At 47.5% G+C, this 23,980-nt stretch overlaps 1 protein-coding gene across 3 annotated transcripts in view; it reads right to left on the bottom strand.

Moving 5' to 3' along the window:
• LOC142817782 (complement component receptor 1-like protein) overlaps nt 1-23,980 on the bottom strand; it is a 36,192-nt gene that overhangs the window by 9,646 nt on the left and 2,566 nt on the right. For 2 of the 3 annotated variants that reach the window (XM_075895439.1, XM_075895443.1), the window contains exons 2-5: nt 12,633-12,803; nt 11,495-11,603; nt 10,848-11,044; nt 926-1,093 (exon numbers count right to left, since the gene is read on the bottom strand). In XM_075895439.1, coding sequence (XP_075751554.1) covers nt 926-1,093; nt 10,848-11,044; nt 11,495-11,603; nt 12,633-12,735 — 577 coding nt within the window. In that variant the 5' untranslated portion in view covers nt 12,736-12,803. The remainder of the gene's footprint in view (nt 1-925; nt 1,094-10,847; nt 11,045-11,494; nt 11,604-12,632; nt 12,804-23,980) is intronic. The other variant, XM_075895446.1, reaches the window with a different exon arrangement.

Below are 23,980 nucleotides of genomic sequence, written 5' to 3'. Positions count from 1 at the left end.
GTCATTCACGCGTATAGTGAGTGACCTATAGCCTAAGCTGCTCTGCCACTGCTGCTTCTTCCGCAGCCATATGTAGTTTATTATATATGTTCGTACTTGCATTTTATTTTCTCTCTTCGTTTACACGAACAGAATCTTACCTGCGTTCCTATGCGTCCTTTGAGTGCGGTATACTGAACGTGGCACGATTATTTATCTTATCAAGGTGAACGCCTTATATGTCCAATAGTACGTCGCGGTGAAGCAGTCCACGTTTTGGTGCTCGGCTGCTGACCTGGCCGACGCGGGTTGGATGCCGGCCGTGGTCGAAACCTCCGCGTCCCTCCACTACGGCGGCTCTCATAACCACGTCATGGTTTCGGGCCGTTAAAGCCCAGATATTATTATTATTATTATATATGCGGAATAATCAAGTTAAGACGGTTTCGAGATTTGGCGAGAGGACGATACATCGCGAGACCTTGGCGGCGGCTTGGGCATCGACGCGAGGTATGCATGAAAAGAAAAAAAAAGAAACGAAGTCATTTAAGTCGGTCAAAAGTCACCTGATACTTAGGGAAACGTGTGTGCTGCTCGCACACTGCGTGCCACGATATAACACTCTGTTATCACTGACATCATCAATAACGTCACAGATTGCCAGATATCGTGACGTCATGATGTCGTAATCGCACGTCATCGCCACTCGGTTCACAAAGGCACGACGATCACGGAAGCTGTGCGAAGCCAGGTTAGGTCCAGCAAGCTTTCTGTGAAGGATCAATACAATAGACTCAGATAAAAATAAAGGAGATAAAGGAAATGGCTTTCGCCTTCCAGTCGTCTTAGGTATATATGCATGGAGGATTCCGTGTGACATTGTGGGCCGGCTATGTGTGAACGGCGACGTATATAGGACACATAGGTGTTACGTCATTTCACTCACCCTTAACGAAGACGTCCAGGTTGGCGTCCCACTGCCAGGTGGGCATTCCGCCTCTTCCGCCCACGGTGCGGCGGCAGGTAATTTCGACGGGCGCGTCTGGCGGCACCACGTACAGGCCGCCGGGTCCCAGCACGTAGTCGGCTTTCACTCTGGTCACCAGCCGTCGCTCTGCGAACACACGGTACAGCGTTTGGCCGTGTACGCGCGCACGTCCTCTCACATCCGCCTACACACCGCTACAGCGCGCTGCAGACGCTGAAAGCTTCCGAGATAGAATAAGGAAAGCAAATCGTGGTGGTGGTGACTCCGAAAGTCCAAATTCCGCATGTATACACTGGCGGATCTGTCGTCTGCAACGCGCAACCTGTGAGGCGAGACGAAAAGCAAATGCGAGTTTTTTCGGACATTGCAATCGAAGATCGACATAACTAGACTATTCGTTTCGAGGTCGTTGATATGTGAACTGCATTTAATCTTCCCGTTCCTTTTGTTTGTGAGAGAAAAGACGATGATGGAGCGTCTGGTGAAAAAAAAAATGACAATGAGGTGCGTACTAATTTTGTAGACGCGCATTCTAGTCACACCGCTGGCAAGTAAATGCATCTCACGCGCCAACACATAGGAACGGCTGCATATTATTTCAACCCATCCCATCCAGCGATCAGTCAAAAAGCTCGCCACCCAGCAGAATCTGAATACCAATGCTCGTTTGAAAAAAAAACGAAATTTGCATTCTTTCCCACTGAAAACGCGTGATTACTTAGATATGTGTCATTTGGCCACGCGTAACGTAACATTTCCAGGGACTCGAGAAAAACCGTATACACTTCATGCCGACCTCTCGCAAGAGATAAAAGATCCCCGTGGCTGCATGTTATCAGTGCGCATAACGAGAGTTTATTTCTAAGCGTTTCCCGTATATTGATAGCGTCGCCACGATTACCGGCTCTTTCCTATCTTTCAACGCCACCAGCATGCACTTGAAGCGCTTAAGCTCTCCCCACCGATTTGTCGTAGACTTCAAAGGAGAGCAAGCCGCCAGCGGATTGCACCGGAGGGTGAAATACAGAAACGGTGGTCAAAATGTCCGCTTGGGGAAAGGGTGGGTGCTTGGGAGGTATTGTTTACAAAGATTGCATAGCTCGTTTACGTTCGCCTTACTTTGTTGAGTTCCTGTTCCTTCATAATCCCGCCATGTCCCTCTTGCTTCTTTCTAACGTTCCTTCCTCCATTTTTCCTTCTCTTTTTCTTGTTTGTTTTTTGTTGTTGTGAATATTTTTCTTCTGTTCCCTTCCCTCCTGTCTCGAGTAGCTATAAGAAGACACGAAAATGTGTAAATAGTATTATGCCTTGAAAAAGACGGGGCTCCCGTCGAAATGTCGGCTGAATAAACAAGTTGTTATGTGAAAGTGCATCTACTTTTTTTACTATATATATATATATATATATATATATATATATATATATATATATATATATATATATATATATATATATATATATATATATATATATATATATATATATATATATATGCTTTGCCAGCTAATGACGCCTTTCTCCTGCAAGATAACCCATATGTTTTACACCTCCATATCAAGTGCTGGTTCACTCCCAAATTGAAATAGTCCCATTATACATATGCTTGTTTTCTATATATCCCTTTGTATGTTTTTTTTTTGTCGAGAAGGCGCCATACCTTTTGCGTTGTTGACTTTATTTTGCCAACGGGATTGCCGTAGAACTTCCCAAAGAACCTAGCTCATTGAAAAATTGCATTGCAGTCTGTACACTTTAATTGATTTTAGGGTTGATAACTTCTCTGTCTTCTTCACTGCGATTCCTGGAACACGCCGGTCCTTGTGTACCGCTGTTGTTTGGAGAACCGTTCCAGCAAATGTTCGTATGTGACATTTGTTCACCTTCTACTTGAATACCACATGCTTCCTCTCGTGGATTGTCACCACTTCCGCTGAAGCGGCTATCAAACGATTGTCACCACTTCCGCTGAAGCGGCTATCAAACGAAACATACTCTGACCTCAATGAGGGTGGTTATTTTGGTTAGTTGGTATGGTAGCACAATAATATATGGTGGCGCAGACATAAGACATGGACAAGAGAAGGCACATTCAAGACAGCACAGAAACACAGAGAAAACTCCTTATTGAAGGACAAAGAATTCTGCTGGCGTATGTAGGCGGCGTCTACATGCCACGTCGTACAAGTAACAAGGGAAGGGGATTAAGGGCAGCAAGATCCCACCAGCAGTAGCGCAAGAAAAAGAAAACGTCACCGTGGTAAGTGGAAGTGAGAACGTGATGCTTGCGATGTATGACACTTCACAGTTTATCAATGAAGTTGGTGCCCTCGGGAAGCCTGAACATCGATTTTTCACATTTGAATTTGATCAGTTTAGGGAAACGTTTTGTTCCAAGCAGATTCCCCAGATTTAGCAGTGCTTTGGAATTTGACCATGTTCCACTTTGGAGAAGTGTTCTTTGTTCTCTGTACGCCTAGAAATTAATTCATTCACAAAACATTGTTAGTGTCCAGAAGCCCGGTCTTCTCAGACCGAGGCGGGTCGCGTCCACGTCGGTACCGTCAGGCCGAGCCTTGTGGCGTCATTGTGGACCTTCTGGACTGCCCGTAGTTGATCTTGATAAGACGCGCTTCGCACCATCGTCTGCCGGTAAAACCATTGTTCTTCGGGGTCAGCGAGAGTCGCGGGACAGCCCGCCCGCATGTGTCTGATCCCAATGATGCAATCACACGCGTCACACTTGTCTTGAATTTCGCTGTCAGGGTGAATTTTATGTAGAAAATACAAAGTGGGGTAAGTTCAGGTTTGCAGTAAACGTTGCGCGACTGCCTGAGCCCTGTTCATTTTTGCGTGTGGCAGTGGGAGTTGCCTACGCCCCAAGTATTAATATTTCGTGATGTCGTAGTATGTGATAAAATTATCTTTATAGTCCCCGGAATGGTAGTGGGCGTCGGGTCGGGTCTGACCGGCACGGCAAGCGAGTCCTTGTGCCAGGTCATTCGTCACCTCGTTGAGGTTGACCCGAGTTTCGTCCACTTGCCCATATGCGCAGGAAACCATTGGATTTCAGTATCCATTGGATTGACTTTGTTCATAAGTGTAACCACAGTCCCAGTGACATAGCCCTTGTCGAAGCTCTTAATTGCTGCTTTGGAGTCGCTATAGATGTATGACCATTTTCTGTTCCTGATACCCAAAGTAATAGTGGCTTGTTCCGCCACCGTGGAGTCCTTAGTGAGTATAGTCAGGGCGTCCCGTACCTCTCCCTGGCTGTGGACCACCACAGCCGTGTAGGCCTCTTGACCTTTCACCCAGGCTGCGTCCACGACGGCCGCCTCTTGTCCTACCTGTTCGATTTCTTTCAATAAAGCTTTCGCCCTCGCTTTTCGCCTGTTGGTATTGTGTTCCGGATGCTTGTTTCTAGGTAGGGGAGTGGTTCTGATTACGTCTCTAAGCTCCGCGTTCAGTTCGACCTTGACCTCCCTCGGGTTCTTCGATCTATTTGGGACTGACCCGATTGCCCTGAGTATCAGCCTACCCGCACGTGTCCTCGTTAGTCCTTGCTGCGCCGTCTGTTGCGCTTCAGCCATTTCTTGCATAGTATTGTGCACATCTAAGCTCATGCGTTTCCCATTCGACGCACTGTTGGGTACACCTAGGGCAGCCTTGATTAACTTTCTGATAATGGTGTTGAGTTTGTTCAGCTCGACCTGCGACCATTGTAGGAGACCTGCCACGTAGGTAAAGTGACAGAGAGCGAAGGCGTGTAGTAGCCTTAGAGCGCTGTCCTCACCGAGGCCCCTGTGTTGGTTGGGGATTCTTTTTAGTAGCCTGAGTACTTGGTCAGTTTTTTTTGGAAATATGCTGAATGGCAGTGAGGTTGCTACCTCCAGCTTCTACGTAAAAGCCTAGAATATTAATTTTTTCGACCTACTTGATCGCGGATCCGCCATGACAGCGCAAGATAATCTTGGGTTCCTCACCTGGGACACAGCCCGTGGGTCTTCGACCCCTACCTCGGTTTTTTTATAAGCAAAAGTTCTGACTTCGCCGCCGAACAATTTAAGCCCCATTTCGCCGAGAGTGCTTTTCATGATTTCTACACTCTCCTGAAGTCTAGTCTCCGTTTCGCCTATGTTTCCGTTGGCGCTCCATATGGTTATATCGTCGGCATATATTGCGAAGTGTATATCTTCTATCCGCTCCAATTCCCTCGCAACTCTAGTCATTGCTAAGTTATATAACATGGGCGAGAGCACAGCTTCTTGTGGGGTGCCTCTGTTTCCCAGTTTCCGCAATTTAGACTTTAGTTCTCCTAGTGTGACGCCTAGCAATTTAACAACATATTTTCCATTGTTTCTGAGGTGCCACAGCTGTCACAGTCTGAGCGAGTGGTCAAACCAAGGTGGCGCAGCTAGCTATTCGCGAATGCTTCGTTGAGGCAAAGTCGATGATAGAGTGTCTCAAGGTTGAGGAGAAAAGTGATGTGGTAGATCTCACTTTAAGTTGGGGTCTGGACTTAAAGATCTTGACGGGAAAGATCATATAATCTATAGTTAACCTGAATCTTCCACTAGAGTCATGTATGTGGCAAGTAAGGACTGTGTGTGTATGTGTGTGTGTCTGTCTGTGTGTTTTCGCAGCACTAACCTTTCTTTCTTTATTTTATTTTCCGTTTCCTAAAATATACCATACTGACGCATTCACCTTTTCCTGAAGGCCATTCCAGTTGTTTCACCTTTTCGTAAACGCCTCTAATTTGAAACAGTAAATAAAAAAACGAGTGTATCTTGCTTCAGAATGTTTTAATACCCTTGAGTACCTTTGACACATGGCGGACAGGAAAAATATGGCATGGGGATAGCGTCCCACGAAATTACAACCACGCCTGGAGGGCATGCAGTGTCTCGCGCGTGCTCCGGCACATGCGGTGGTAACCGCGGTACACACCGAACGCCACACCTACACACCAGATAACAGCTGCGACTACGGCTGTGTTCCAATTCTTAGACAGCACGTAGAGTGTCTACGCAGACTGCTTAGAATAAAGCACCGAGCCCATGCTGTCCGAGAATTGGAACACTTCTGGACGGTTTTTACGCGACGATGTGTCACCTCGCGTCGAGAAGAAAAGGCTAAAATAAACAAACGTAACAGTTGTATTGTATGGCTTATTTTGTGTTAAAATCAAAAACAAATAAACGTTACTAACATTGGGCGTCTGGGAAAGCGTTAAGCTTGCGTGCAGACGACCATTCCGTCGAGATCTGATCTATCTGAGTGATTCTCTGAGTCGCCACCTTGTTTAGACAGCAAAGTAGTCTGCATCGTATGTGTCTACGATGCGGTCTTCTCGGAGCTGTCTACTTTGCCCGCTACGTGAGAATTGGAATGGGACTTAAGATGGCCGCCGTCCATTTAACTGTCTATTTAGCCGTCTACGGTGAGTATTGGAACACACCCGATAATGGCAGCCAATTTCGCGATGGTCACTCCTGAGGCCGTTCCTTGACGAACCTCGGCATTGTGACGGTCCTGTATCGCCAATACGGCAGTCGTGTAACCGCATGCCGCCGCTCTCCGTCGCATCCTCGCGCGTCTACCTGTCCGCCGTGTGTTATTTTCGCGCTGTTAACCTGAAGTATGCACAAACAACTAGCCCAGTCAGGTACACCTCGAGCACTCTTGAGCACGTATTGCCGTCCACATCCGGCGACCGTTCGCAAAGCTCGTCATGTTCTAAACTGTGCGTGTTACAGTTGTAGCAAAATTCCTGCCGCGGCATGCATCAGCTGGTATGTGTGCGCATAGAGTTATCTCGCCCTACTTATTCACAAGATCATTGCTGCGCCTCCGTCACAGCGTTCTGTATAGAGTTGTACTCAAGTGTGCGATAGTGATGAGCGCTGATAAGTGGGCGTATGCTTCTTCCAAGAACCGCAACAGTCACTCAGGAACGGAATCTCGATTGGATCCTCTCAACAGATAACGTGAGCGTAGGTTTATCTTTCTCCTGCACAGGATGACAAAGATGGGCTATAGATCCGAAACTGTGCGAGGGTACAATTTTATCAATTCGAAACTATAGACCGGTACAGTCGCATCACTATTGGAGCGGGAGTGTCAGTACTTGCGGCGTGTCGCATTCACGAGCAGTGTGTCTCTCGAACAGCACTCGCGAATAGATTGCTGCGAAAGATGTTTGTGCTGCCGCTGCTGCTGGTGGTGGTCACGAGTCCCACAATGTGCTTCACGTCGGCGTTCCGGGTCAACGCGCGTATGGCTGCGCGCGAGTACTCGGAGAAGAAGGACCCGTACGGACACCTGCGAAAAGCGATAGCGGCGGGCTATGCGGTTCAGGTGGACAACACCAAGTGCGCCAAGACCCCAACGCCGCTGGCTGTGTACCTGGACGAGGGAGGAAGAGAGCCGTCACTGATGGATTCCGCCCTCTTCCGTGGACTCGTGAAAGACGGCCGGTTCTTGTACTTGGAAGTGAAGTGAAATGAACTTCATTTGGTCCTGGAGAACTGGTCAGACGCCCCCCTAAGAGGGGTACGCCGCAGTTGTTGGTCACGTCCACGCCGGGACTAGAAGACCGTGGCCCTCCGCCCGTTCGCAGGCCTTCTAGACTGCCGAGCATTGGACGAGTTCGGGGCTTTTAAGAGCCCTCTCCCAGTCTTCTTCTGTGCTAAACTTGGCGCCATGTAACGCCGGGCACTGCCAGAGCATGTGAGCGAGTGTGCAGTTATGTGCCTCACAATTAGGTCATCCTGAAGTTATGCCATCAGCAAAGTAGCTAGAAAATCTGGTGCTTCGAGGCTCGCCAGCGGGGGCCCGAGAACGGCTCCCTTGGATGTTACTCGGACGATGGTGGCCACACCGTGCTGATCCCGCTCGGCGGTAAAGTGCGCGGGTCCGTGTTTGCGAAGTCGTGCAAGGGTCAAGGTGAATTGGTTAATCATATGGCAAAACGTTCCGATATTGCCGATGCCATCGAGAGGTGCCCTTGGCGAAAGTATCCAGTTGGTTCGCTGGTTGTCGCGAGATGCGATGGATCTACTAAGACGGGGTCGTTCACGTGTAACGAACAATTAATGTGGGATGTGAAAGGATGCGACGAGGAACCGCAACGGACCGTGTTTGTGCCAGTAACCACTCATGTACTTGAATCCGATCGCTCGTATTACCTGCGCATCGCAAAAATAACCGGAATCGTTTCGGGTTGCATACTTCTTGTTAGTGGCGTGTGCTCCGGCTGCCGGTGGATCTGTAAAAAACTCACTAGAGTCGTGGAAGACTCGCCGAATTCTATCCCAATGACTGCGCCCTGAATCGCCCATGCAAAGGTACAGGCAGTCACGTTCACCGTTCGCTCACCGCGTTCAAGAAGCGGTGTAGACTATTATAAATACGGTAAATACACGACCCTGTGACTTTTCAACTGTCATCAATTGTGTCTGTCTGCGTTACTCAACTCCGACATAGCGCTTATTTGTGTGCACCACAGTGCAGTGCGTGCATATACCGGTGTAGAGAGAGAGAGAATAAATTGAGAGAAAGGCAGGGAGGTTCACCAGAAACTGAAGCATCCGGTTTGCTACCCTGCACTAAGGGAAGGCAGAATGGGGAATAGAGATAGAAAAAAAAGCGAAGAGCAAAGTAGACACGTGAGAGAGAAAATAATAAAAATGATCTGGGGTGTTATAGTCTATTCAATAGGCCACTACCACGCAAAAAGTTCAATAAGGCCTTTACTGATTTTTTGTGCGAAGACAGATTTGCTTTGCGCAGAGGCAATGTCGCACTCCAATACCGGTGTAAATTGTGAAGGACCAAAGGTCCTCGCCTATTGTTCGCGTTATTCGAAAGTGGCAAGTTTGCTTCATGCCGGCGGTGAGTTGTCTTTTCGTCTACTTTTCTTTTTTTCTTCCACATTTATATCATAAATTATACAAATAACATACCCTATACTTTCTTTGGATCGATCGCCTGTTAGTTATCGTTAGGATTGCGTCTATAACCAAAACAAAATCGAACCCTTAAATTGGGCTTCTTTCGCTCATTTATTACGAATACGAAGAGCAGTACTAACTTTTTCGATCTTTATATAAGTGACAAGCTGGTTAGCCTGCGAAGTGTCGTAAATAGAAGTTTGTCTTTCGGCTAAGTCGTGCCAAACGTTTCAGTAAATAATGCACGTGAACATTATATGAACGCATTCAATTCATTATTCTATTAGCCAATTATTAGTATCTTATCCAGTTATTACTATATTAATCAAATTCTATCAACGATAAAATGACACTTCTGATAAGTTGTAAAAGTCCTGTAAGATGTCATCCAGCTACATCAGTATGAGTGGCCCCAGAGTCGTCTAAACGGTTTAGAGTCTCTTAAATAAGGCGTAATTTAGGCGGACCTTGGTGGCGACTTGGTTGTCGTAAAACGCGGGCTTATCCAGAGTACTGAAATTCTGTTATGCGCGAATTCGGCCCTCGAAAGGAGATGCGCCGGTCACACGCGAAATTTGTATGCACCGTTTTTTAACGATTGATGCTCATCGTAGAATTGTTTTCAGGGCAACGGGTTAGATTTGGAAAGACAAGGGACACAGCGCTGAACTCAATACTGAAATTTATTTGGAGAAGGATAAGAACATATACGGGAAACAATGACTCATCAAAACTGTGCGCATGTTCACATGTGTTACAACGCAGCATGATTCATGTATGCAGGTATAATTATATTCTTCATAGGTGATAGACGGATGACTTATGCACTTGTCATTGGATCTAATGAAAAATGCTTTGGCTGTTTCACGCGAGCGCTGATCAACGTGTCTATGTCTGATAGTTGCTTTCTGCAAGTGTAGCACGCACCCGCATGATCTGCAATGAGCTGCCACATACATGAGACGTGACTCAGCAGCTCCTGGTAGCGTCAGCTCATGCTCTCGGCCTACGCAGCCGCAAGACAGTGGAATGACATGAACCACGTGCACTGTAATATAGCGAAAGGCGCATATCCATGGACTTGAGTGGACATGATCTCTCCTTATTGGGTTTGCCAGTGGTCATCCGGCGCCGATATGAAAATGTGATGAATAGTCGAGGTCTCTTGTCATTTCCTGCTGCCGCGTGTTATTGTAAAGTTTAAACGTCGCATTTCGGTGCTTAATTTACGCGTTTCGTTGTCTAATTAACTGAAGTGTTGCGCTGTTAAGCACGTGAGTGTGAAGGTATAACTCTAGGCGTTGAGAAAAGAAGTATTTCAAGGGAGCGTCGCGCAATCCGAAAAAGAAAGAAAGAAAGACAGACAGACAGACAGACAGACAGACAGACAGACAGACAGACAGACAGACAGACAGACAGACAGACAGACAGACAGACAGATAGATAGATAGATAGATAGATAGATAGATAGATAGATAGATAGATAGATAGATAGATAGATAGATAGATAGATAGATAGATAGATAGATAGATAGATAGATAGATAGACAGATAGATAGATAGATAGATAGATAGATAGATAGATAGATAGATAGAAAGATAGATAGATAGATAGATAGATAGATAGATAGATAGATAGATAGATAGATAGATAGATAGATAGATAGATAGATAGATAGATAGATAGATAGATAGATAGATAGATAGATAGATAGATAGATAGATAGATAGATAGATAGATAGATAGATAGATAGATAGATAGATAGATTAGATAGACACGCAAAGCTTCCGTTGCCCCAATTTTCTCTGTGAGGGAACGGCTTCTATCTAATGTTTTCAACAAACATTTTTTTTTTCATCACTTAACTGAAAGGGTGCTACGAGAGTAGACAATGTCATTAAGTCGAGGAGCACAGGTGCTCACCGAGAAAGGCCCTCTCGCACCTGGGCAGCGTCTCGTTGAAGGTGCCGTCGATGCAGATGACCGACTCTGGACCGATCAGCTGGTAGTACTGCTGCACCGAACAGTGGAAGCGCACCAGACCCCCGTGTGGCACCACAGAGCGGGCGCCCAGTAGACGGTTGCCATGGTACGCGCTCGGACCGGCCACCGGCGGATCGCTGTGAATCGTTTTTTGTGCAACAATCTAAGAACGTTGCTGAACTAGTAAAGCCATTGCATGTGCATGTGTTAATATATATATACTCCGACAAGATTGTGAACATGTATGCTGGAACTTAACAGTGCTATAGCAAGCAGGAGTGACTATGGCTTCGCTTAACCACCATATGAAGGGTGTTTAAGGTAACCGCACGGCGAATTTTCCCTGACCATCAATGACTATATCAAATTTTAAAAAAAGATTGATTGATTGATTGATTGATTGATTGATTGATTGATTGATTGATTGATGTGTGCAAACTCGCATCGTGGAACATGTCAAATTGATACATCCGGACCGGCAAAAATTCACATAAAATGTCTACGTAACCGCTTTCGCCGAACGTATAGCACAAGTTACTGCCGAGTGATGGCCATCGTTTCTACATCGTGATTACAGGAGCACTCACTTGGGATATAAGCAAGCGAATCCCAGCCTGCTCCCGAGTAGTTCCACGTCGGGAGGTACCGTCCCGTTGGCAACGTCCGGTATCTCGTTGTTGTCAGCGCCTGCGAAACCTGTTGGGAGCTTCAGAGAACTGCATATTGTGACGTGTGCTACTGTGTTATGCGTTAGTACAGTGCTTGTCTTGTGCATCACTCACATATTCGTACCGGGGTCGCATCGACACAAACAGCAATTAAATACTTTTCAAACCATGAACGCATGATTAATTAAACAAATTAAGTAAACAAATAAATTATTTGTTTATTTATTTATCCTTTGCTTGTTTCCTTATTAGTGGTAATTAGTTGTAGGCATCGTTTTGGTAAACTAGCTTGGTAACAAAACGCTCGCAGCATTTCATCGATCTTCGAGGTTATGGCGTGATTGTTTCCCGCTTCTGTAACTCGGCAAAGCGATGTAACTGCTGTTCTTCTCGCTATGCGTACAGTTAGATGCGCGAAGTTTCAGGTGTAAAGAAAAATAAATATTTATCTCGATGGAGATACGATAACGGCATAAACAGCGCGCCGCGAGTCCGCGCAAGTCAGCTTCTCTGCAGCAACCGCAAAGTCGCGAAACTGGCTTCGCGGGCAAACTCGCTTTTAAAATATCTTGCGTGACGCTTCGTACGAGCTATTTCTTGAGCTTAGCGTTTGCAACTGCGCCGTGGCAAACACGAACAGTGAGAGTTGTCCAATTGTGATTAACGTCTTCATTTAGAGCTACCAAGGTGAAAACTTCAGGCCAAACCAGGACTGACCACAAAGAACAGGCGAGACAAGCATCATGTTTTTCGTGGTCCGTCCTGGTATGAACTGAAGTTTTTCCGTTAAAAGCTATGTGCCAATCAGTCCCAAGAGAAGTTTTGCTGAACTTTCTGAAATGTTAGGGAGCTTTAGTACCGGGGACCCCAAGAGCTGTGCGTACGCACGCTCAATTGCTTTCCTTTGTTCTTCCAGCCACACCTGAAAAAAAAATGATTCAATGGAACGCAAGGGCTTGTCGCTTTAAGGCAACGTCCCTAAAGCTCCCTATTCAACGCTATAGGCAGTGGCGTTTGCGCTCGTCTTTGTCTGCAAGTTACAACGTGACAGTTGTACCTGCCACGTTGGAATTGGAAGTACCTAGTCTCAGGGTCTGTGCTGATGCCGCAAGGAGCAAGCCCGCCGTCTGGGTGACCGCCAGCGGGACAGCCAACCACATGCCGGCACAGGTGTGGACGCTGCCGCCTCAGATACCGGCTCTGTTCCTTGCTTTTCCCACTGGTGGAGCTGCCAATGAAAGCAGAGGAATGACCGATTAGTCGCAACGAATGTGTCTTGACACCACGTGATAAGTCTGCCGCCTAATTAAGTCTAAAAGGAGACTAACTCTTGAGTCACATTTCTGCCGGCCCGCGAGCAGCATGGATAGATGGAAACAACTTTATTGAACGTCCGGCAATGTTTACAACCCAGACTCGGGTCTCCCATGAGGGGACCTCGAGGTCTTGCCTCATAGCCGCCTCACGGGTCCACTGGACTGCCCAGCTCTTGTGTCTTGAAGTTGGAGCTGCGCAAAGTGGCTGCCCGCTTCGACGCAAGGGCATCCGGAGATACTGCCATTTGAGCTGCTGTGACAGAGCACTCCCGCAATATGTGCGAGAGCGTCGCTCTAGTTGCCTGTCATAATTTGCAGGTGTCACTCGGGTACTTCGCGGGAAAAAAATGTGCTGCAATCGCACTGGACTGAGGAAAGTGTCTGCCTGCAGCTGTCGCTAGACGACTGCCTGGAATCATTTCAGCTTGGGTGGGGACCATATCCGCCTGCCTAACTAGTGGTGCTTAGTAATTAGTTATACCAGACTAAGCGTTCTTCCGTGTGCTGAACCAGGAGGTCCGAACTCGACAAGGCGGTCGCAGATTCTGTGCGGCGGGTCATTTCTCGCACATAGCGGTGTAGCACATCGTCCGAATCAGGGGGGCCTTCGTCGGGGGGGGGGGGGGGTGACATGTGCTGGGAACCACAAAATCGTAGTGCTACTGTGTAGACGAGCCTTCCTCAGAGTCTGTAGAGCTTCAAGAGAAATGCGTCCCTGCACGTAGTTACGAACTGCGGATTGTCAGTCGCGAAGAACTGCCTCGCAGATGCGGTCGGTAAGCGCAAGCGCAATCGCGACCTCTTCTGGATACATTGTACTGACACTACACGCGAGGGTAAGCCCGGAGGGGACATCCACTACTACCTCCGTGAATTGGTGTTTGTGTGTGCATTCCGCCGCGCCCATGAAGCGCGCAGTCCTCTCCCCACCGAAGGAGTGCAGAAGTGCCTGGGCCTGGCGTCGTTTTCCGTGATGATCGGGGTGCATATTTCTAGGAGTAGGGGCAACTATCAGCGTGTCAGCGATGTTATGTGAAATGTCATCTTTCCGACCTTGTTGGGCCTGATAATTCAGACTGAATCCCTGCAGGATGTACCGATCCGCGTCTCTCAGAGACATACTTCCTGTTGTGCCGTGGGGCATGACAGGAAGTCTTTGATCTAGTTGCAGCGTCGCTCGCCCAAGTTGAACTTCTTAATTCGGATCAGGATTGCTGCATGTGTTAAATTGTCGAACGCCTTTTCTAGATCCAGGCCGAGGATGGCCCGGGTGCCGCTAGTCGGGTCGGTGAGAATTTGGTGGTAAAGGTGGAGCATGCATGATGCCTTGTGTGGAGCGGTGTGATCGGATGCCTACCATATTGGGCGGGTAGGCTCCAGTGTCATTAGGTAGTGGTTGATACGGGTAAGGAACGCGCTCTGTCCCCTTGCCAAAGCAGCATGTGAGTAAGAATGGCCTCAGGTGATTGACGCTAGACGACTTTCCTGGTTTCGCTATATCAGAACTGCCTTAGAGTGTTTCCACGCCTCTGGTATGCGACTCTATCGCCAGCATTTGTTGATGTATACGTTGTAAGAGCGGCGATAGGTGATCATCGACGTTTCGTAGAGTCTTGTTTGTAACCTTGTCGAGACCAGGTGCTCATTTTCCATTAGGCTGGTAGATCGCTGCGCGCATCTCTGATTCATGAAAATCTTCATCAAGCGTCGAATTTGGCTCGCCAGTGTAATCGCCGTGTTGAACCTCGGGTCGTCGAGGAAAGTGCTTCTCTATCAGGCGTGTTACGATCTGCTGATCAGTCGCGGTAGCCAGTATTCTGTGCGAAAGGCGCTGCAAGTTGGCACGCTGGGACGACTTGCTCTGCGTTTCCCCCAAAGGAAAGGTGACGGAGGATACGCCACGTGTGTTCAATGCGCAGATGCCCGTCGACTACGTTGCAGATGCCGTACCACTGATGGCGGCTTATAAGGCTCCAGCAATGCTATTCTAGCTGACGATTGATCTGTGTGATCTTCTTACGAAGCTTTCGATTGTTTCGTTGCGTCTTCTATCTTGCGTGTTGTGATGTCTTGGTTTCCCAGAGATGGGCTATAGTCGGCTGTCGATCTTCTCAACCTGGACTTCGGATGCGACCGTCTGTGTCGCCCTGTTTACGTCGCCATTGAGGATCTCATGCCTCGATGTCACCGATGTCATTGATGACCGAGGCGTGTGCATGAAAACCTAGAAGCTTTGGTAAGGTGCCTACTGTTTCCTGTATTATTATGACGTCAGGCTTGGGTTACGCGTGTCGTACATATTGTTGCAGCAGTGGTTGCTTCTTAGTGAAGCCCTGACAGTTCCACTGCCACACCACGAGCTCGTTAGTGGGGCTTGTCATTGTGGTGTTGTGCGTGTGCTCTATAAGAGATATGGCAATTGTGAATGACGGTAGGGCCCACAGTAAGCATCATTGACGTACCTTGGTGAAGGTCTATGTAAGTCTCGATTCTGTCAATGTGAGATTCCACCCTGTCTGTTCGGGCAGTGAGGTTATTGACTGCAACGCTGATGTTGCGGATCGTACTTCGAATGTCAGTGAGCCTTTTCTTCATTTCTTCTTGTTCTTTCCGCCATTCACATATTGTGGCTTGTTCTGTGCGCCAATCTCTTACTGTGGCTTCAAGCTTGTCGTGCCGTTCATATTCAGAGCTGGTTGCGGCTGTTTTTTTGTTTTGTTTTTTGCGAGTGGCGCTTCACCGTCGTCAAAGTTCGCAACTGAAATTAGGACTGAAACGAGTTTAGGTATAGATGGCTGCGCCATTGGCTGCTTAATCTCGCGGATTTCTTGTGTTAAATGCTGCACTTGCGTGCGTAATTGCGCGTTTTCGCGCTGTACTGCTTCTAATGCCGCATCTTTGGGGTCCCTCTTATTTTTAGGTTCTCAGGCAGTAGCTCCTTGAGCCCCTCGTCTCTGAGCACCCTTAGCCGTATCTTCGAAGCTCACCTTGTCAGGTGAATCCCAGCCCTGGTTGCTTCGAACGCTGCTACCTGTAACGACCTTGCCTCGGTCCGGGAGTTCTGCTCCGGGACCGGCTCTGAGACTGGCTATGCTGGCGACATCGAGGGCCAGTTAACCGCGCCCGATTTCGAGAGCTGCAGCAGTAACAGGAAGGAAAGCAAGTGTGGACTGTTCGTCGTAGTTCTGCTGCTAGAGCTTGAGGGTGGCCTCCGCTGCAGCCCTTAGTCGGTCACCATGTCGTTTTTTGACGAGATTAAGAGGCCTTAAATCTAGCCTTGCAGGCTTTGTTCGCAGTGGGGAGTGCTCCCCCGCAGAGGCGACACGTTGGCGTGCATTCGGGATGGAAGAGTCTGGGTTCGAAGCTCCACAGCCTCTACACACGCAACCTTTGAGGTTTGGACAGATGTCCATGCTATGACCGACACGTCTGCACTGGCGCCACACGCCGATCTGCTTTCTGTACAAGGTGCAACTCAGCATGGTACTCCCGTAATACACCCACGTTGGGATCTGGCCACCGTCAAAGGTGATGATGACCAATGTGGTTTTGCTCAGTGTTTTGGTCGCCAAGGCGCTCGGATTGAGGTTAAATAGTTTCGCGTCTTCATCGAGGGGAATACTTTGTACGACTCCCTTGACTGTATAGACGGGTGCAGTCTCGTAAGCCCGTACCTCGAACTGGTATTCGGTGAGCTTAAAGCTGGCGAGTCGGGAGTGCCGTTCAGCATTAGAAGAGTGAGTTGTACTCACAACGATGATGTTCTGCTGCACGTTTGGACATATGCTATCTTCCTTGGCGTCTTGGGGTGATACACGTGCTGCCCTGTATAGGGCCGAAGCGAGGTGAAGGACTTCGACTGCTGTAACGTCCAAGCCGCCCCGTGGCCTATAACTTTGTGGTGATCACGGATAAGGGCGGACATCTTGCTTGCCCGGTTTAAAGCTCACTGCTTGTGCGCGCGCGGGCCTCGCTGCGTTTTGTTCGTGCCTCCAACGCCGGCTTGAGAGGCAGAGTTAGGGTTAGCGTGCTTGTTCCGAAAAGAATGCAGTTCCCTTGGGGTAATGACGCACCATCCTGCTTCTTCAGAGATCTTGGTGGGCGAGATGTCAGTTCCTTCAACTTGCACCTCTATAGTGGCTTCTGTAAAGTCGACGTGCAGCCGTGACTGCTGCAAGCTTGGCGTCGCAGGGGCTCCGGAGAAAAAAGTTCAATAAAATCATGAAGAAGGCTGTTCGCACCTTTAAAAAGGTGGGAATTTGTATTCAATAGGCCAGTTTCATCTAACCCTCATTCTCCGTGGTTCAATAGCACTTTGAAACACATGCGCAATAAAAAGAAGCGGCTATTCAGACGCGCGAAATCAACAGCCGAAACAGACCATTAGTCTTCCTATCAGGCATTTAACAGATAATTCTGTACTGCACTTTCGAAAGCCAAAAAAAGTATTTTTCAATAAAACCCTTCCTTCGCTGCTGCGCTCTAATGCACGTAAGTTTTGGAGCATCATTAGCGGAACTAAAACACGAGATATACAATTAATCCAGTCTGATGTTCCAGTCGCTTATAGCGAGTGCTACAACGTTCTAATGTCCTTGCTGCACACTTTCATAACAGCGTTTCCACTATGTTCCCACATTCAATAAAGGCCGATTTCTTGCCAATAGACCCCATTATCATTGATGCAGTTGACGTCGAAAAACTCATTGTAAACTTGAAAGTGTCATCATCGGCTGGTCCAGATTGATCTTTCGTCAAAAATGTTAAAGTGTACTCAAGTCCATTGTCCTCCATTATAGTCAAAAATTTTTGAGCAGTCATTACAGACGTCCACGCTGCCATCTGACTAGAAGGCTGGGAAGTAGGGCCCTGTGCATAGGTCTGGTGATGTAAATTCCCCCAATAACTACCGGCCCATATCGTTGACATCCATTCCAGTAAAAATCTTAGAGCGTGTCACACACTCACACCTCATTGAATTTCTTGAATCTAATTCCTTCTGTAGCATTTTTCAGCATGGCTTCTGAAAAACTTTTTCATGCGAAACACAGTTGCTGTGATTTACTAACGACTTGTTTGTTAACGCAGATCTTGAATCTGACACTGACTGCATATTTTTAGATTTCGCGAAAGCGTTTGACTCCGTTTCACATGAACTACTCATTTTCAAACTTACTCAGCTGAACATCGACCCAAATGTACTTACATGGATGAAGGAATTCCTCTCTAACCGCAGCCAGTACGTGACTGCTAATCATTTTTGTTCGCCTAAATGCGCAGTAACATCTGGTGTACCGCAAGGGTCCGTTTTAGGCCCGTTGCTTTTCTTAATTTACATTAACGATCTTTCTTCTTGTGTTTCTTCTTCTACTGTCCGACTCGTCGCAGATGACTGTGTCCTCTACCAGAAAATAACCAGTCATGCGGATCATCTTAACCTTCAACGTGACCTAGAGTATATTCGCATGGTGTAACACATGGTTCATGACACTTAAAATCATCGAAATGCAAGAGCATGCAAGTTTCACGTCGCACTACCACCCACTGTCTGCGTACTTATTCCCTCAATAACATTCCAGTACCATCAGTGGACACTTATAAATACCTTGTTTTTCACGTATCGTCTAATCTTTCCTGGAATAAACACACGGAATATGTGATTAATAATGCTAACCGCATGCTTGGTTATCTGCGCCGTAACTTTTCCTCTGCTCAATCGTCAATCAAGTTATTATTGTATAAAACATTGGTCAGATCCAAATTAGAATATGCATGCGCCACATGGGACCCAACTCATGCCATTATCATTCAATCTCTCGAAGCCACTCAGAATCCCGTGGCACGTTTCATCTTATTGAATTATTCACGTCATTCCAGCGTCACATCCATGAATAGCACCCAAAACCCGCCCGATCTTTCATTGCGCCGCAAAATTTTGCCGCCTTAACCTTTTTCACAAAATCTATCATTATAGCAGCCATTGAAGGACGCCCTCTTTCATCCACCACGATTCATATCATCCAGGACCGACCATCGCTTTAAGGTTGGCTTACCCTTCTGTCGTACGAGACTGTACGATGATTCATTTGTGCCAAGGACAAGCACCGCCTGGAACCACCTTCCCGCCTCCATCGCCTGTATAACGGACCTAAAGGACTTCAAGCTCGCCGTACATAATGCCCTGTAAATTTTTTTCCTGTTTTTTGTTTCTTTATCTTTTTTTATTTTATTTAAACTGCACTTAAGATTGTTTACACCACTCCTCTATGTATTGCCTTCGGGCCTTGAAAGTACCTTCAATAAATAAATAAATAAATAAATAAATAAATAAATAAATAAATAAAAAGAATATCGGTGGAGTCCGGGTAACTTGCATGCAGGAGACGATGGCGTATTCATGCAAAAACAACACGAATATTGTGCTAAAACACTGCGAAATCATTCACGAATGACACAGCCAACGTGAAACGCGTCCGCTCTTTTCGGCGCTTCTGCGAGCAGCATCTTTTCCACGTTTCGAACAGTTTAAAGAACCCAAAAATGTGAAATTGCGTTACGTTTTTTACACTCTGTCTCTTGCTTCCTAACGCGGCACGTGTAGAATTACTCAGTATAAGTCAAGGAGCAAAAAGGGTCGTATAAGTTGGTTTTATTTTCAACTACAACTGCACTCACTTAATTTGTGTTAGTGGTAATAAGTTGCCTTTTTTTTGCTACTAATTCAGGTCCACACTCATCCTAACAAACCCCTCTGCACACGTTTTTAGGTCTGACGTAGAGCCGGCTTTTCTGCAATGTAACCTGGTGCTACGACAAAGCCACGCATTTTTTTTTTTTCATGAAAGCAAGAAACTATGACTTCATTAACGGGATGGACGGTTGGAACACTGGGTTCAGCTCTATGCGCAAGTGAGACTTTCAGCCTGCTGAACGGTTCTCAACTTTTCTGTTTTCTCGTGCCTATCTCACTAGAGCAGCTGTCGCACCTTTGGTTGCTCTCTAGAAGGACATGAGGTGTAGTGCTGTCACTTCGGTAAAACCCTGCTGAGGCGGTAGCAAGTGTAGCCTTTGCCTAACACTGAATTTGTGATAAGCCTAGATGTTTGTGCTTTGACGAAGGCAAATCTACGCCGTCTGAGGTCTGAGCAGGACTATGTAGTTGGTGCGGTGACGAAGAGGTCTTTCACAGAAACTTTGACTTTACCTTCTTTATCGACGTTTCGTCATACAGCAATAGCCCAGGAAGTGTTACGCATCAAAAGCATAGTACAACTACGAGCAACGCTGTAGGGAAAGGGCTCCAAAAATTTCGACCACCTGGGGTCCTTCAACGCGCATATAAATCCATGTGCAAGGACCTCTAGCATTTTGCCCTTAATCGCTATCACTGCACTCGGAATTCGATCCGGAGACCTTCGAGTCATCTGTCAACCATCGTAGCCACTTGAAAAGCGTGGCGGTTGACACTTATTCACTTCAAGACTCCCTCTTGCTCTGAACATCTTTCTGTCTTATTTAGATCACTACACGCAAGAAGGTTTAGACATCTCGAACAACTCTGGTAATAAATGCGTGGGTGTTAATTAAACCCAATCCAAAATTTTTAGGCATTGTTAGCTTATCATGGACGGTGGAGGCATTGAATATATACAGCCGAAACATAGACAATAAAATGGAACACTGGCAACCGGATGGGAAGTGAACAGAACAGATTTCCACGCGAATACATTAGCATGGCCTCCTGCTAGAATTTTTAGATTATAGCGTCACCATGATAGCACGATATGCGTCTCATCGAACGTTTGTTTCGGAAGTGGCGCTGTATCCCTGCAGATAGATAGGAGTGGTGTCGCTTGAATTGATGTGTGCATGGAAACCGCACCTTCCTTTCATTCGAACATACCGTAACTAAACACTGAAGTATAATTTCATATTGATCTCTTCTGTGACGACGTGATGACTTCGACTGTGTAAATCGAGAGCCGGTCAGGCCGCCAAGGGAATAATCTTTGAAGCGAAGTTTGATCACAACCATTTGCCGCTTATCACGATGGTGTGTGTGATAACAACAGTACCTGTAACAACTGTACGTGTAAAGCCGGCACTGTATCGATCAGAGAACATACTCATGTTTATGTGCAAAAAGGGACACCTGGTGCATTTTTCTTCCGGGAAAGTTGGCGTCGTAGAGTGTTCCGTCTCATTGACATCAGCACCGCGGCACCTTGACATTCAGATCGTTGTTACCCTTCTCGCATTCAATTGAGGAAAAATTAAAGCTGCTATGTTTGCCCAATGATTCGCGTAAATATTTCCGCGTTTCCACCTCCCCTCCAACTCTCTTTAAAACATTGATAGCATTTAAGTGTCACTTTAGGTGCACTAAAGGACCATATAGTGGGTAGAAATATCGTTCCTAGAAAAGTGTTCGATGTCCGGTACATCATGTGTGAGCAGCCATGCAGACTTCGGATTTGTCATCGTCTTGCTGTAACCCGTGACGTCGGATGTAGACATCTCTGTTATCTTTACTGTCGGCACATTCGCCGCCGTCGTGTACGAACGGGCGTCGACCCGACGTCGTCATCAACTTTCGTCATTCATCCCGTTGTGTTATCCTCGTTGAACACTGTCCTCGTCATCTTAGTCTTTTGTAGGAGCGAAGCTCCTCTTAGTCTAATTTTGTCCCGCGTCAGGCATAACCGGCAGTATCTCCCGAACGGTATAATAGATTGCGCTGTCTCATAGAAGTACATGCAAACTGTAGTTGAGTGATGATATTCTAGATGACGTAGTACCGCTACTCTCCGATTGGCTGCTGTGGGGGCTGTGCCTGGGTGCGAGGGGAACGAGTCCATCTCCCAGTCTCCTGGACCGTCGCAGCACGTGTCGCAACGTTGGTGGGGCATGGACGAAGTGGAGCGGCGGCTCGTGCTCATCGCCAGACAAACAGACAGACAGACAAACTGACAGGCAGACACACAGATAAACAGACAGACGGACGTACAGACGGACGCGCGGATGTACGCACAGGCGGAATAACGAACGGACGGACGGATGAATGGACGAAAGCACAGAAGGACGGGCGGATGCATGGACGGACGCACGGATGCTTCGCTCCATTCGTCTTTTACTCCGTGGATATGCTGTTTTTTTTCCCATTGCGGTGACGCTCGTCTCTGAGTGCGTAGCACCGCATACTCTGCTTTCCTTTAAGTGCGGCGCACGTCAGGGGTCCAGGCTGTCGCGTCATGTTGACTCGTTGAGTCTCGTGTCGTTTTTTGCGTCACCACGGCTGGTCTGGAGGCGCTCGCTCCCTTTTCTACCGAGCGCACGCCTTCAGACAGGCTGTGGCGTCACTCTCAAAGAGCCCAAATAGGTCAAAAGAGGGCGCAGCACGTCTAGTCAAAATAGGCCGCGAAAGTGCGCCACTGCATCAGAAAATGAAGGTTACCTTTCCCTCCATGGACGCCAAGCAAGATGCACGCTTGGAACGCGAGTACGCTCATGTCCGTGACCGATTAGCATCGCAGAAGGGCTAATTCGACTGTCTAAGCCAACGAAGTGATTGCCAAACGTTAGCGCTGGGACATAGACGCACATCTACGGAAGACAGAAGCAGAGACGAAACGCTGGCGAGTGTGGGGTAGCCCTATAGCTTTGCAAGGCTCAGGAGCAAGCTGAGCGCCAACAAAGACAGGTGAACCGCAGCTTCGATATGGTGGCTAGCCGCCATAGTTTCGCCTCGGAAAAAACATAAGCAATGCGTCAACGGAGGCACGCGAATCCCCGTGCATCTTCCGCGGCCTGTACAGTTTTGGTGGCGTGGAACCTGCTCTGATTGTTTTTCTCTTACTTTTTAGGGGCAAAGCTCCTTATAGCGGCACCCGTTTGTCCCTCGTAGTCGTAGTAGCAGCCGTAGTGTGTAACGAGTCTTACACTTTGACCTACAAGGTGGTGCCGGTGAGAGATTTCTTCTGTGCGTTGTTGAACAATAAAAATATTCGCAGCGTGCGCGTTCACTAAATACCGAATTCACCTGTCTCTCATTCCCCCTTTCCAGCCATTGGCATGTACATTAAGCACTATCTGACAAGAAAGGGTTGCTACGTTATACTCGCTGGGCATAACCTCCTTGGTTTTAGAAAGGTTTAGCGAGCGTTGGGCCGCAGTGCCATGAATACAGTGAACTAGTATATACCAAGAACTCGAGGTGGTTAAAAGTGGGAAGTAGACACGATGCGCAAGCCGTAAGAAAGTGTGCGTGTGCCACCTCTCACTTAGTCCTTGGAATGTCCGCAGGATGGCGGTGCATATGCGGAATATATAAGGGGTAGACACGGTATGCAGTGCGTGTGGAGAGGAAAAAGAAACTGCCGAACACTTGATAATGTTCTGTGAAGGGCTTCACCCTATAGTTCAGTATGATGGCGCAGAGTTTTTCAAAGCACTGGGGTTTAGGGACAGGGAGGGCAAAATAGACTTTAGGCGGGTAGAATTAACTAGAAGGAGGTTATCTGATTGGTGGCTAAAGTCAAGGCACGAGTGAAAATTAAACCCTTAATTGCAAAGTACGAATCCTCAACCTAACTATTTAAGGGAAAAAAACATCTAGCTTTTGGTTCATCAAGTATTACGGCTTGGTGGCGCTAGCCACCGCCCGATCCAAAGGGTACAGCCGCATCCATCCATCCATCCATCCATCCATCCATCCATCCATCCATCCATCCATCCATCCATCCATCCATCCATCCATCTGATGAAAAGATGCGAGATGGTGGTACTTGAAGTGTTGAATAGATGGACGAACTGACACACAGACAGTTGCATGGAAGGACTCACAGATGGCTGCACCGACGGATGGACGCATGGACGGACGCAGGGGCGGGTGCATGGACGAACGCAGGGACGGACGCATAGATGGACGTGCGGACGCACGGACAGTCACACAGACGGACGCATGGACGGACGGAAGCAAGAACGAATGGACGGGCGGATGCTTCGCCCCACTCTCCATCATTCACTCCGTGGATATGCTGCCATTTTTTTTTTTTCTAACGTCGCGATTCGGGAGAAAAGCGAGTTCTGC

This window comes from Rhipicephalus microplus, chromosome 1, assembly GCF_043290135.1.
Source record: "Rhipicephalus microplus isolate Deutch F79 chromosome 1, USDA_Rmic, whole genome shotgun sequence".
NCBI lineage: Eukaryota > Metazoa > Arthropoda > Arachnida > Ixodida > Ixodidae > Rhipicephalus > Rhipicephalus microplus.
Note: the sequence above shows the minus strand (reverse complement) of the source record. Positions and strands in the feature narration are given on the sequence as shown.